This window comes from Syngnathoides biaculeatus, chromosome 22 (genome assembly GCF_019802595.1).
Source record: "Syngnathoides biaculeatus isolate LvHL_M chromosome 22, ASM1980259v1, whole genome shotgun sequence".
NCBI lineage: Eukaryota > Metazoa > Chordata > Actinopteri > Syngnathiformes > Syngnathidae > Syngnathoides > Syngnathoides biaculeatus.
The window spans coordinates 6,533,422-6,548,256 of record NC_084661.1 but is presented as its reverse complement, the minus strand read 5'-3'; the positions used below and the strand labels follow the sequence as shown (position 1 = coordinate 6,548,256).

Below are 14,835 nucleotides of genomic sequence, written 5' to 3'. Positions count from 1 at the left end.
CAAACAAGCAGCAAGATCAGTAACGGCAGGCTTACGGGGTAGGTCGGGAGACAGGCGTTGGTCGGTACACGGGAGGTAGACGTCAGGAGTACGGTAGTGCGGGAACGAGGCATGAGAGGCAACGATCTAACAGAGTAATAGTCGTCCCCCGGGTCCTATATGTACTGGGTCTTAATCAAAGGTCATGAGGCGCAGGTGTGCACCTTCAGATTAGCTGGCCACGCCCAGCCCTGGCTGGAATCCAGGAGCATGACATTATTCTCACGGAGCAAAGTCACAAAGTAGAGGTTTTTGAAAACACCAGTGCTATCCACTAAAGACGCAACAATTTCTAGTGTACTGTTCTCAAGACGAGAACAACTGTTTCATGATCTAGAGAGGAGTGGCCTGAGGCTGACCAGGAACCTAATATTGAGCCCTGCCTCGAAATAAATACCGTAATTTCCGGCCTACAAGCCACGACTTTTTTTACACACTTCCAACACTGCAGTGATCCTGCTAATTTGTCCATTTTATCTAACGGCCGCACTCGACCGGAAAAGGTAAGAGTGAGATCGGAATATATGTGCCAAGGAAGTGACTTTTACCGGCCATGTTAGTGCTGTGCTAGCGTTAGAACTGTGCTAGCGTGTTGTTGCTGTGTTGCTGGTGTGTCTCTGTGACTTTTACCGGTAAGTTTTTTTTAACCGGCCCTGTGAGCGCCGTGCTAGCATTAGCACCGCGCTATCGCCATGCTAGCGTTAAACTCTGTGTACCGTCTTTCTTTGTAAATATCTCGTGTTTCAACGTGGGTTTCAATGTGGGCACTTGCGCCTTTTACACAGCTGCGGTGTATAAATGTACCAAATGGTATTTCCTTTACTAATGTACTGGGTGAGGCTTATAACCAGGTGCGGTCTGTAGGCCGGGAATTACGGTACTATGAATTAGTAGGTTGAAAAACCAGCTGGTGGAAAGGTGAGAAACCGTTCTGAATGGCTCTTTGACTTCTGCTCTTTTGTCTGATACAATTCAAAACCTGGCTCTTGGCCTTTATATGGTACTGACAGCATCTATCTGTGGTACGTTATCTGTTTAAATGGATTCTTAACATTGTGCCGCGCCAGACTGTGTAAACAAACATTGTCAACTCCACATCCATTGCACCCTGGTCGAACATTTTCCCCCCAAATGGTGTTTTGAGTTTTTCCTTGCCCGGATGGGGGGTTTAGATTAGTTCTCTTTTAGAATTAAAGGCTATACAAATAAACCTGACATATTTACAGGAGTAGGTACCTACAAATTTAGCTTTTTGACCAAATACCCTCAAAATGCTGATTATTTCGCTGACAGAAAGATGCTCCTGAACATTTGAAGCATGTTAAACACAAGAAGTCTTCAAACCTCCCACAGCTAACTTGTGCAATTTTTCAGTCAAAATGAATGCAAAATCTTTTTTTATTATTATTTTAGCTTTAGGATAATAACCCATCATGTTTTAATGTGGAGAAAGGCGTGAAACCGATATGGACATACAGCAGCCAAACCATGTTCTGTTCTAAACAGATATTTGCACTCCTAAAAAGGATTCCAAGACCACAATTTATGAGATCAGAAAAACATTAAAAATTAGTAGAGAGGAGTGCTGAGTGCACAATGTGCAGAACCATTAAAGTTCCTCTAGTTTTATTTGGCAATATACTCACTCCTCCCTCTGATCCAGCCAGTTGAAGTCCCCTCTCAGCCAGCCTACATCAAAAAAGTATTAAAAGTGATTTACCCTTCCTATCAAGGCAGGGAAATTAAATGGCAAAAAAAGAAAAACAACTAAGAAATAGAAATTAAACAGGCTGCTCTCTGTTGGGCAGTATTCACCTTCTTAGGAGCTGAGCTTCTTCCCTTGTCACCACACCGTCCGCGACAGCGCGGCCACACTTCTGAGGGGTACATCCTGAGAAAGGACATGAGCACAGCGAGGAACTGAAAATTAATTGCAGCTTTTCTACATATATTCACACCGAAATTGATGAGTAGAAAGCAAAACGTGGGAAGGAGTTTATAGTGAGGGGTTCCACTAGTTACTGTAATTTATCGTCCACCCATGTAAGATACGCAGCCCCAAAGTTGACCTTGAAATTCCGGAAAATCCTTAAAACTATGTACAATGCATGACATTACTTCTACCAGTATGATCAAAAGATGAAATAGTATCTGTATTTTGTTGTTCTTTTCAAAGATATAGTCTGAAGTTTAGTACATTACTTGAACAAGTAATACTTTCTATTAACTTGCGCTTATTTTGAAATGCACAGCCGTACTATTAAAATAAAAGTATCGTGTTTGATTACCCAGGCCAAATTTGTAAGATGGCTACAATTATTTAAAGACAAAAAAAATGAAGCACTAAGTGAAACACATTTTATTTCAGTGGGATTCAAATTAACCTGTCAAGCATTTCAGAAAAACATTATCACTAAACAAAGTATAGCCATCAAGAAATTGAGGATGCATGTTGTTCAGTCATTACTCGTATTTATAAAAACATTTCACAAATGATGCCAGGGTGTGTAAACTGTTGAGGACAACTGGACAAATATGCATTTATATGTACCAGTCATATTGGAATAAAAGTATAGAGTACAACTTTTTTATAACCTTAAGGTGGCGGTAGCATATGAGAATGAACGTGTACAACTTTTATATAACCTCTAGGTAGTGGTAAAATATTGCAATGAAAGTTAACAGTTTTTTCATATCCTCTAGCCAGCAACACACATTTATGAAATGTGAAATATTTTGTCATTTTGCCCAATATCTACGTATAATACTGATGTTTGGGGAGTGAGGGGGCACATTATCGACAAGAAATTACAGTAGTCATAAAGACAAAGGTCAGTCTGAAATGATTTGCCTTGGGCAGAATTGTACAGAGAACATAACCTGTGCACCAGATTATCGATTATTATGTGGAAAGTGGGACTTTTTGCACGAGAGATATCATTCTTTTTCATGTGCCCTGGTGGTAATCCCTCAGTGAACAGAAGAACAACAATATAAATGTTGATATAAATGTTGTTCCTTTGCAAGAATGTGAGTGGTGTGTACTCATGTTTGAAACATTCAATGAATTGGTTAGAAAAAAAATAGGTCTGCAGTGGCAAATATAATTTACAGTTAATGTCGCACATATGTGTGACTGTTTTATTGGATCCATCTTCGAAGCTGCTTATCGTCACTTGGTTCACAGGTGTGCTGGAATAACTGGTTTTCAAAGTATCTCTCCCCTTCACAAACTTGCATTTGCAAGAGGAAATAATGGCAAAAATGGAGGACAATTGCTTGACTTGCATGGTTGTAGCTACACTACTTTTGACTATAGAAACCATTTCTACAAGTAAAATCCTGCTACAAAAACTCAAAAACATATAATCAAAAACATCACAGGTTCCATTTAGTGATTTTGAGATAAATGCCATTAAACGTAGATAATTACGGTACAACATTCATGTTACTTCACAATTGTGCTCTTTGTAAAGGGGTCTGAAATATCTGGGTCCGTTTTCAAAATGTGAATACCACCAAATCAATAAAAGGTTGTAACTGTTCTTTCCAGAGCAGCTTCAATAGAAAAAGGAAACCTTACATAAGATAGTATGGAACCCCCTTTTTTTTATTACAATTTGTTAACTAGTAGGACAAATCCAGTAAATAACCACCAGGAAAGAATTGTAAAATAAACCAACCTGGAACATTCATTGGCATTAATTACCAATTAATCAAAAGGTCTTTGTACACGAAACAACACATCCAAAATTGTGTGTACTGTCAAACAGTGTGCAGACTTTGGCAAGTACGACAGTCGGCCAGTGGTCATAGTGCTATTTGAATAGCTACTGCAGAGGGCTGAAACTCTGCACGTGTAACTGAGAATTTAAAAAAAAAAAAAAAAAAAAGAGAACTAACAAACAAAACAAAAAAAAACATATCAGGGTCCAACATGAAGCCTTTATGAGTGGTGCCTCAATGAGTTGAGTTGCGGTTGCCCTGTCAGAACCCTTACTGGACCTGAATATTTACGATATCATACCATCAGGTTTAACAATTACAGATAAATACACAGAGATTCAATAAATTCTTTTATAAGAATATATATATATATATATATATATATATATATATATATATATATATATATAAAGCCCCTCCTCTCTGAACAATTATGTGCGACAATATGTTGAACGCTTTTTTGTTATCTCACTTTTGAGTTTTAACTTATTCCATTCAATTTATTGAATGAAACATTTGAAGAAACATCATAATGATATTTTAAATGACTTATAGGAGTAAATTTCCAAGTCAACAAAAACATGATGCTGCAATAAAATTATGTGGATTCTCTCCTACATTTAGCCTGGATAGCTTTATTCAGAATGTGTTCCTGCAGCAGCCTCAACACCCAAACTAATTTGCATACTAAATCCATATCATATCATGTCTGAAAATTATAAAATGGGGAGAGGGAGGAGAATTTGGTCTTTCTATGACAGCGAGTGAATTCAAACAGGGTTGTTTCTTGTTGCTGCTGTGTGCCTCTGTCCTGACATCACACAGCTTACAGAAATCTGGCATTCGTGACATAGCCACAGTGGAACCGCCGACTAAATCGGGGTATCAACTGTCCTGAACCCGCACCGCTTGGCGGTCATTTTAAATCAACAATGCTGATTGAGTACCCCACAAAAGTGCCTCAAACGTCGGTCATGGGTTGCTTTCTAACATTGTAGAGTTGAATACTGAACTGATCACTGGGGTCATTTGAGGTAGGTGATAATTACAATCACCTTTTCCTGAGAGGAAAAAAAATCTGGCATCTATTTGGGGACAGGTATTTGTTTTATGAGGTCGACCATCTGGTGCCAAATTGAAGTATTGGAATTGAGGTATCAGGTGTCCTTAGACCATTACTATTTACATTATTCCCTTGGCTACATATCAGCACATTGCACCAAGGGCATCATTAATTTTACGGGTTTTACTCTTCTTATTAGAATTTGCACACCGGTGTGCAATGCCAAGATTGCATGAAAAGTTACGATTCAAAACAATTATTCCGCCAGTTCTGAATGTGTGGGAAGGAGAAGACAGCATGTGGGAGTTTTGCCTGCCAGTTATTGAAGGTGGAGTTTGGAATGAGCCAAGGCCAAGGTGAGCGAACCTCTCTTGGCAAGTTAGTGATGACACCACAGCGGGTGTCGAGGTGAAATTGCTGCCACATTAAACTGGATGAAAGACACTTGGCTGCTTTTTTTTTTTTTTTTTTAGCATCCGCAATCACATCTCGGTCATACAGCGTCACACCATGATAGAGCGTCACCAGTCCTGCGGGAAAGTCAACGCTTTTCACCTTAACAGACTGGCTGCCCCCGAGTGCACACTGGGCAAACAACAGACACACATCCGACTACGTTCATAATTGATCTGATAAAACCAACCTTACGAAAACAATCTTTTTTTCTATATTATTGGGGTGCTGGATTGTTGTCAGAAAATGGAATCATCAATTTTATTGATCGTACAGACAATTTCTTGGCAAAGGGCTTGATGATTCATGTTTTTAGCGATGAATCCTTGTCTACTGTGATATTATTAGTTTATGTACATATGTATGTATATGTTGAGCATGAGGCACTATACAATGTATTCTCATAATGTTTGGCGCTGGGGAACAAACATTTATCAGAGTGTGAAATGAAATAAGAGAAATGAGCAACAATTGCAGTCAGTCACATTTGAGGAGTGCGACCATGCTCGCGCGCCTTCATGCTCGTAAATCTGCACAGTTGAGCAAGAAAAATCACGCGCGCACAATTTGTTACGAGTAGAAAAACTAGATACTGAAAGACGTCGCTTATTTTGTGTAGTCTTGACATTAATTTACGTGTTTATTTCATAAACGTTAACTAAAGAACCCTTTTCCTAAACAATCAGTATTCACCCGGAAACAGGAAATTAAAATGTTAACCGTACTGAACATGTACGGAAGTGATGCCACAAGCGCATGTTCAGAGCTTCTTCATGTACTGCGAGGGCATTTACGTCCAAAGTCATCAACATAATGAGCCATGTCAAAGGAAATTCTGTTACACCAGGGGTGCTGAATGGCAGTGTGACGGCGTGCACCCCCCCCCAAAAAAAGACGTTAGATTATCATCCACTTTGTCACTTGATTCAAGTGTGGTCAATATATTGAGTGCACACACATAAAGACGCGTTCTAGCAAGTAGGCCTCCTAGTTACGGTTTCATGATTGGCGACAGGCATGTTTGTTACAATGTATCGCTAGCTTGTTGCCACTAACGCCGATTATGTTGAACTAAATTTTCAGCATTTTCAAAACATTGCGGGTATAGACCGTTTGCGTTTGTTCCTTGACAGGCCAGTGCATTTAACTTTTCCTCAGATAAAATTTGTCAGATCCAGAATTTTTATTGATGAAAATTTTTAAATACCGTTTTATATCATGTTCAACTAATATCAGTTGAAATTGGAAATCATTTCTGAAATTGAAATTTTTGTTTTCTATTTTAGCTATTAATTTGTTTATTTTATTTTTAATTTACAGTTATATTAATCCAGTCAAGTATTTTAAGGTCTTGAGATTCCATCCCTAATCACACCCGCAACTTTATCTGTGAGCATGACTGACCACGCCCATACATTTTTCAAATGTGAGTGACGGCAATTGCCATTCTTGTGGAATTATCACATCTCAATTGATATTCAAATACAAATCTAACAGAATGGCTATTTGCATTGGGACATCAGCAAAGAGATATTAAAGGAATGCAAAATACAGTACAATTATGTTGACTTGTGAATTCCAAAATAAAAAGGAAGTGTTCGATTTACAAATAACAAGTAAAAAAAAAATCCCCCAAAATGTGTTCACCAATACATACAAAACCATACAACAACTAAAGCGATTACATTTCATGGATAAGATTGAAAATATTTCAAATGACACATTACACTTGAGGTTCTCTAAATGAGATGTAATAAAACATTTGTGATTTCCAGGGTACGTTACATTTTTTTTATTTGGAGTCAAACCTGTTACACTTGTTTTGTTGCACTTGTTTTGGAATGTAAGTCACCTTGCCCAACAGTCACTTTTATCATTAGTGTTTCATCTGCCTACATGTTTGAAGCAAGGGTGTTCCTGAAATGCCATTGCTTATGTGTTTCACATGGAGATTTTGCTACGTTTGTTTTTTGTTTGTTTTTTGTAGTGATGGGCAAGTGAAGCCTGAAGCACTGAGGCGTTCCTAACAATTGTGCCAAAAAGATTAAAAGCGTCAAGGCTTCAGTCATGGTGACATCTGGTGGACAACTGAAGCCATAGCAAACTCTCAAGAAAACCACCGAAGCACTGGCACAGTTTCCCAAGATAACAATAAAAGTTCAGAAATGTCTGTATGATCATCCAAGTGTTTGTTAACACCAACTAATCAAGCAAACATATGTCCAATAAAATATGCAGATGCTCTCCCCGATACTCTAAAACAGATTCCAGATTGTTATTTAACATTGTTACTATTCTGTGTGATCTGTGTGTGTGTTGTTTTGAAGGAAAACCTTCAAAGATAATGGTTTGTCATTTGGGGACTTGTATGGTTGACTTGCCAAAATACTCTCACTTACCAAATCTCCTCATGATGCATTTTATACAGCTAGAAGGTCATTGTTCAAAAGTCATTTAAGTCAAGGAGGTTGTGGTAACTGGCACACATACACTATGTCACAAAGAGCAATCCAAAATTCAGAGAGACAATTTTGATCTCACTCTAGTCCAGTCACAAAAGCCTCACCTGGGTAGCGTTTATAGTTCTCGTAGTCCTCAGAGCACTGGACGATGTAAACTCTGGGCTCAGGTGTGACATGCTCACGCTGGGTGACCAATGTTTCTGTTATGTCACTGTCCAAAGAAAAGAGCAGCCAAGTAGCTGCACCACACAAACAAAGAATAACCAGCAGCAAAGCGAGGAGCCCTCTGGCAGTCCACCAAGCAGTGCCCTGCCGCAGTGCATTACCCCTGATGAAGGGAGGAAACCGATCAGATACACAAACCCTTACAGTATCACAAAAAAATAATAATAATGTTAACCTCTCAATAACTGGCAAAGTTCTATAGTTGCTAATTTCAAAGCACTATTAAAAGGAAGCAGTTACTCATATTTACACGAGCCAGTGACAGTTTATTAAAAGTGCATGAGTACTTTAAATTTGTTCTCAATACAATAACAATGAAAGTAATAATACAATATGACTGATTGTGAATTACAGTATCTGTTCATTTAGTTAACTTACTGAAGAAAAACTTTGGGTTTGTCCATGCACCCATCTACTTTAACAGAAAATAAATGCAAGGTGGTGTAATACATTGAGTATTTATTTAATAATTTTGCGTTTCCATATCTACATCACGTTCTTGCCATCGAGGGTATGAATAAAACATTTGCAGTCCTCGTAATCATCAATGTTGCCTGTATTAACATATTAAAATCTGAAAAACAAAAGAATCTTAAATTGCCTTTTGAATTTCCCTTTTCTAATGGAAAAAAGATTTTAAGCCTTACAAGCATATCTTCGCTGGGGCAATATGTAGCAGAGACAGGAATGTGGAATCTTGAAATATTCATTGTACTGAACTCCCTTTTGTGTTTAAGGCAATTTGTATTAACTTCTAGTTGAAGAAGAAATGACTGCGTAACGTTGGTATTACAGGTAAATGAGGTGCAATGTATTATTAATATTTGTGCACTTCAAAAAAGCAGCAGGGATCAGTGAAAACGCACTGAAATCTTGAGTTTCAAGTAGAACATCAGATCCATTTGCCCTCAGCAGCAAAACAAGGCTATCAGTTGTGCATATCAAAAACTACTTTTTAAGTTTTACAAGATAATAAAAGTTAGACTGTACCATAGTGGGTCATTCAACAATTTAGGATGTCATGCTGATTTGTAAAAGAAGTCCCTTTGGTTTACATCAGTCGAAAATTGCTTGATTGTCTTACCTTTTAATTTTCTTTCCGATCTCAGTCGAATTGAGGCCCTTAGCATTTCTTTGTCGAACCGGCGCCATTAAAATTGGAGCTTTCTCAAAACGCAGTCATGTACTGATACTGTTGTCGCCGTCGTTCCGTGCAAAGCACACTACACACGCCGCGCCATTTGCTCCCAAACTCTCTTCCATTTCCGGGTTAGCACGCCTCAAACATCATGATTGGTTGGGTTGAAGAGAAAGCTGCTGTATCATTGGCTTCCCGTGAAGTTGACGTCACCGAGTTATGCGGACATGATCCCAACAAACAGGACCGGATTTTATAGTTCTTTATCAGATAAACTCTTAACAGTATATCCTGACTTAAATATTACCGTTTTTGTGAATACTTATGTGACTCCACAGTGATCTAATCAAAGGGTAAGTGATCGTTTTCGAACGGTTAAACTCAACCCCTATGTTTTATTTCTTTTGATGCCAGAATTACTGCCCAAGTCAAGATGAATAACCCACCGTGGCCCAACGGAAAGAAAGTTGTTCACTTGGATTTGAAAGGTGCCCCTCCGAAAGTGGAATACCTTCACCAGGTAACTCCTCTCACACACAAAAATTACAACGTTCAAAAGCCGTTATCACATTTCCATAAGTCACCTTGTAGCTGATCGAATGCTTCGCTCAACTTGGTGCCGATGGTCTTCTCGTGGAATATGAGGACATGTTTCCTTATGAGGGGGCTCTGAAGGTGCTGCAGGCCACAGCACAACCTGCATACAGGTTAGACTGGAGTGCCAATTTCTTGAAATGAATTTATCATGATGCGAATTGGAATCAATGTTACTGTTTGTGCAATTCGTTTTGGGTTTTTTTCAGCCGAGATCAGATATTATCCATGCAGAAAGTTGCAAAATGTAAGGGAATGGAGGTCATACCACTTGTGCAGACTTTTGGCCATATGGAGGTATGCCACACATTGTGTTGCTGTGATACAGTCTCTGACTAAGTCACTGCTGTAATTCTATTCTTCATGGTGTAGTTTGTCTTGAAGCATCGACCCATGTGGAACCTGAGAGAAGTGCCAAACTGCGTGGGGACTCTGAATCCTCACAAGGAAGAAGGACTTAAACTTGTGATGGAAATGCTGAGGCAGGTGGTGGAGCTGCATCCAGATCTAAAAACATTGCATATAGGTGCAGATGAGGTACTGGAAACAACACATTATTTTGTTCGTTCTCAGGTAACCCTCTTATGACTGAAAATTTAACTTAAGGTTTACATGTTGGGTGAGGGTGAGCTGTCAAAATTGTGGTTGGCCTCACCTGGACGCACGGTGGAACAGCTTTTCTTGAATCACATTGCTTCCGTGGTAAAGTACATCAAACAAGTGTGGCCTCATATGACCATCATCATGTGGGACGATATGATGAGGGGGATGAGTCTGGACACGCTTAAAGGTTAGTAGAAGCTTCTTGAAACGGAATACAATGTAAGAAGTACTTTTCTGTCAGATGTCTGACATAATGCAGTGAAGTTTTGATTAAATGCCAAAGTATTATCAGTGTACAAATCATTTGTAGTGAACTGAATGGTAAATATTTTGTTACAGTTCCAATTTGCAAATAATTACACAAGTAAAACAAAAATGGAAGGAAAACTAGTAAAATAGACAAACTAATTGATTCGTGTATATGACTGTGCAGCATCATTTGGCAAATGTTAAAGGAAGGCAGTTTCCTTGGGAATTAAAGGGGGCTTTGTCGTATCCTACACATGGCGGTAGTGTCGTTGGCACTCCAGTGACCAGTCCAAACCCCGATACAGTATTTGTACTGGTACAACCGCCATGTTCATTTGGAAACCAGTTCCGGCTGGTTGCCAGCCAATCGCAGGGCTCATAGAGACAAACAGCTGCACTCACAATCACAATGAGGGGCAATTCAGAGTGTCCAATTAATGTTGCATATTTTTGGGATGTAGGAAGAAACCGGAGTGCCCAGAGAAAACACACGCAGGCACGGAGAGAACATGCAAACTCTACACAGGCGGGTCCGGGATTGAACCCAGAACCTCAGAACTGTGAGGCCAACGGTTTCCAGCTGAGCTACCGTGCCACCCAACTTCACTTGAGAACTGTATTTATATTAAAAGTCTTCTATTTTTATTAACGGGCCACTGTCATGAAATGCATGATTTTTAGTGTGTTATTAATGAAAAAACGGCAGCTGATGTGGACCCGTGCGTTTTTTCACCAAAAAACATGATTTTGACGTATACAGGTTTTTGTAACTCCCGCCATGAAAATCCTCTCTAGGGATTTGTTTTCGAGAAGAAGCAGGAAGTGACGTACATGAAAGGACCGCCCTCAAGTGAAGTCATTTGTTTCTATTAGTTTTACCTCCGGGATGGTAGCTCTTTGTTCCTTCATGTTAGCCAAAATGTCGGCTCGTTGCATTGTTGGACATTGGTTGAACTCTCAGGTGGATGGATTTACCCTTGATAAGTTTGCAATAGACCCAGTTCGTCGTGAAAAATGAATTGCATGGGTGCAAAGGACGAGAGATTTGTGGGTTCCAAATGACAGGTGGGTGTGTCTACAGCTACTAAAAAAAATAATAGATTGGGGACCACGTAATGCGTCTCTCATAATGTAACAAAAGATTCGTTTATGTAGGACAAGGGTGCTAAATGTGTCAATGTGCGCATCGGACGGCTTCCGCGTTGGGCTCGCCTGCGAAGGCTGCCGTGACGGCTCGCCGTAAAGTGGCCCAGCTCGGCGCCGTGATAAGCCACCTCTGCGGCGAAATTGACCACCCCGGCCGACAAGGCCGCAGAAGTGGATCGGACAGGGAGGCGGTTTGGCCGTGATCGCATATCATCTGATTATGGGTCGAAACTATAGGGTAATATTCCCCCGGTAACTTCACCCGGTTGTGTCATGTTCTCTTCTTTCGAAAAGAGCTTCCGTGTCAGAGGGGCGTGTCCCATAATAGGGGTCACAGCGTGTTTTCAATGGCGAATGTCCGGGGTGATGTCATGAACAGGAGATGCAGCCAATATGGCGACCACTTGGGTGTCGAATAACACTTCCGCAACTTTGCGCATGGAAGACGCGCTCTCCACTCATATTTGTTTTTTTTGTGTAGACCTGAATAATGATATATGTATTTTTCATTTCACAATCTATTTTAGAATGTTTATACGGATGACATGTGACCTTTAAGCACCTGGTTAAGAATGGTGTTAATTAAATATCACTGCCCGCCTCATGAATATCAATTTCTAAAGACAGAATTCATAGCAGAGATGTAGTGCACTAGGTGATTTCTGCTGTAAAATGACAGCCTCCCTGTATATATACAATATATATTTGATCTATTGATGAAGAAGATTGTATCAAAGTTTAAGGTAGAAAGTAATAACGTTGAATGTTTGACATACTGTATAATCAATCTGTTTTGCTATGACACAGCGAGTGGTTTTGTTGAAGTAGTCCAACCAATGCTGTGGGACTACACCCCTAACCTGGACGTGGAGAAAACAGGTATGAACTCTAATTTTGCTATTTTGTAAATCATCAACTGCTGTTGTGTAACAATGCCGTCACTGTGAAGCTTCTTGGTTTTGCAGATCTTGATATGATGCACGATATTTTATTATGGAGTTTAGTGATGGATATACAACTTTCTTGAATAGTGTCATTGCTGGAGAAGTACTACGGTGCTGGGATGCAACACGTTTGGGCGGCCAGCTCCTTTAAAGGCTCCACCAATGTTCACACCAATGTACCCAGCACACAGAGACATGTTGAGAACCACTTGCAATGGTTAAAAGTGGCTGCATCCGTGTCCTCTGGCTTAAACATTCGGGGTATTGCCATGACAGGTTGGCAAAGGTAAGCATCTACACAGGCACAAACGCTCATTAGGTACACAAAGATGTCCTTGTGTTTTCCTGATGTCAGGTATGACCATCTCTCAGTGCTGTGTGAGCTCATGCCTGTGGCTCTTCCATCACTAGCGGCTTGTCTCCAAACGCTTATCCATGGCCAGTTTAGTCCAGAGGCTCAAAACAAAGTGACTAAACTGTTGGGTGTCTCCTCCGTGGAGGCAGAGTCCATGGGAAGGTCAGGCGCTAAACTTTCTTTTACCAGTAATTAAAACACATACATGTATACATGTTAATTCTTAATTGCCTCATGCTGTGTTTAAGTACGTCTGATGATGCCACCCTGTTCCCGGGAAAAAGACTAGCGGAGTCGATCGTAGAACTGGATTCACTGCTTTGCGTTGAGGACATAAGGTCTTTTGAAAGAAATATGTGAGTAGGTTGGTTAAACATGAGCAGTAGCCTTGCACGTTTGCCTTATAGTTCTGAGGTCTGGTGTTCAAATCTTGTCTCTGTGTGGAGTTTGCATGTCCTTTCTGCGCTTACGTGAGTTTTGCGTCATAACATTCTGAATTGTCCACTGTTTTGGGAATGTGAGTCTTAACAAAGAGGGGGGGGAGGTGACTATACTAAAGTGCAGAAAGCCAAGGGCCATTTTCATAAAGTGTTCGCACACTTATCTGTAACACTTTTAGCTCAGTCTTTGCTGAAGAGTTATTCAGAACCACCATGAGAGCAACGAGAAATGAAAAACCATCTTGCTGAGGAAGGAAGGAATAACATTATATATAACTCTTATTGAATCTCACAAAAAATAGGGTGAGCATTGGCTCAGTTACATGAAATGACATTGACCCCTCAAAATAACGTTTAAAGTGACCTGTAATTATAGATCTGTGGGGTATTTGAACAGAATTATGTTAGGACACCTGGGAACTGTTTTAAATTGTGAAATAAATGTGTAACATCGCCTTTTAATATGTTTTTTAACGGTACAATAACTCATAAAGCTGACATAAATGACCCCAACAGCACAAGTAAACCTAGAATATCTATCAATAAACACAATTCAGAGCCTGCAGAGTGCATATGTCATTTACATAAGACAGCTCTGTGATATTTATAAGATTAGGAACTCCTCAAATTGTTTCTGTGATCATTTTCTGAAAGAAGCTGTCACCCCAGTCATTGGTGTCCACAATTCTCTTACTGATAACACGCAGAACCTACAATGAAGAATTCAAGGCCTGAGCTGAGCCAAATCTGAACCTCTCGTCTGTGAGGGAGACCTGCTAACCACACAATTCACTTCAATTTTTTACTTCATATTTTATTTTCATTTTGAGCCATTATGTGTAGCACATTCTTTGTGATTTTAGGGCATGTGGCCGTTATGATTTGTGGAAGTGCATTCCTCCAAAATACATACTTTTTTAGATACCAATAATGTAGTAATTATATCTACTTCTATATGGTTGACTTGACTAAAGATCCATGATGTAAAGATAACAGTCTGCATGTAACCTCAGGTATGTAAGAGGGTGGTTCAGTCCCTACCACAGATCAAGAAGAATGGCAAACCCTCTCATCGCTGTGCAAATTCAAAGTCAAGCATCAATGTAAGCAAACCCTTCTCATGTTACACTTTGGACATCATCTTTTCTTGTATCCTGCTCACAAATACTTCACAATCTTGTCTCCTAAGGTATTTGGCTCTATTGCAACAGAAGATAGATGTTGTAAGAGAGGAGATGAGCCATCTTTATCCAAATTCAACAGCTCAAGAGTGGATAGATGAACATGTTAGCCCAGTGATGGGCCCCATACAGAGGATTATAGAAGAAATCACAGAATGTATAACGGAAATAGTTCCAGAGAATCGTTATCCATTTCAGCTCTAAATTCCTTTTTTTT

At 39.7% G+C, this 14,835-nt stretch overlaps 2 protein-coding genes across 2 annotated transcripts in view; one reads left to right on the top strand and one right to left on the bottom strand.

The window, feature by feature from the left end:
- uts2r2 (urotensin-2 receptor 2) overlaps positions 1-9,242 on the bottom strand; it is a 30,575-nt gene extending 21,333 nt beyond the window's left edge. The window contains exons 1-4 of the mRNA XM_061809407.1: positions 9,053-9,242; positions 7,848-8,071; positions 1,855-1,930; positions 1,686-1,728 (exon numbers count right to left, since the gene is read on the bottom strand). Coding sequence (XP_061665391.1) covers positions 1,686-1,728; positions 1,855-1,930; positions 7,848-8,071; positions 9,053-9,120 — 411 coding nt within the window. The 5' untranslated portion in view covers positions 9,121-9,242. The remainder of the gene's footprint in view (positions 1-1,685; positions 1,729-1,854; positions 1,931-7,847; positions 8,072-9,052) is intronic.
- Positions 9,243-9,314: 72 nt separating this feature from the next.
- On the top strand, positions 9,315-14,822 carry hexd (hexosaminidase d). Its single transcript, XM_061809404.1, has 12 exons — positions 9,315-9,459; positions 9,521-9,626; positions 9,698-9,813; positions 9,910-9,997; positions 10,073-10,237; positions 10,307-10,490; positions 12,506-12,577; positions 12,730-12,928; positions 12,998-13,159; positions 13,246-13,353; positions 14,451-14,540; positions 14,627-14,822. The coding sequence occupies exons 2-12, from the start codon at positions 9,540-9,542 to the stop codon at positions 14,820-14,822; spliced, it is 1,467 nt and encodes a 488-aa protein (XP_061665388.1). The 5' UTR covers positions 9,315-9,459; positions 9,521-9,539.
- Positions 14,823-14,835: the final 13 nt, after the last annotated feature.

Coding starts and splice junctions, on each gene's coding strand:
- hexd (XM_061809404.1), top strand. CDS start 9,540: ATGAATAACCCACCGTGGCCCAACGGAAAGAAAGTTGTTCACTTGGAT. Junction 10,491..12,505: donor GAGTCTGGACACGCTTAAAG/GTTAGTAGAAGC, acceptor GCTATGACACAG/CGAGTGGTTTTGTTGAAGTA. Junction 13,160..13,245: donor GAGGCAGAGTCCATGGGAAG/GTCAGGCGCTAA, acceptor GCTGTGTTTAAG/TACGTCTGATGATGCCACCC.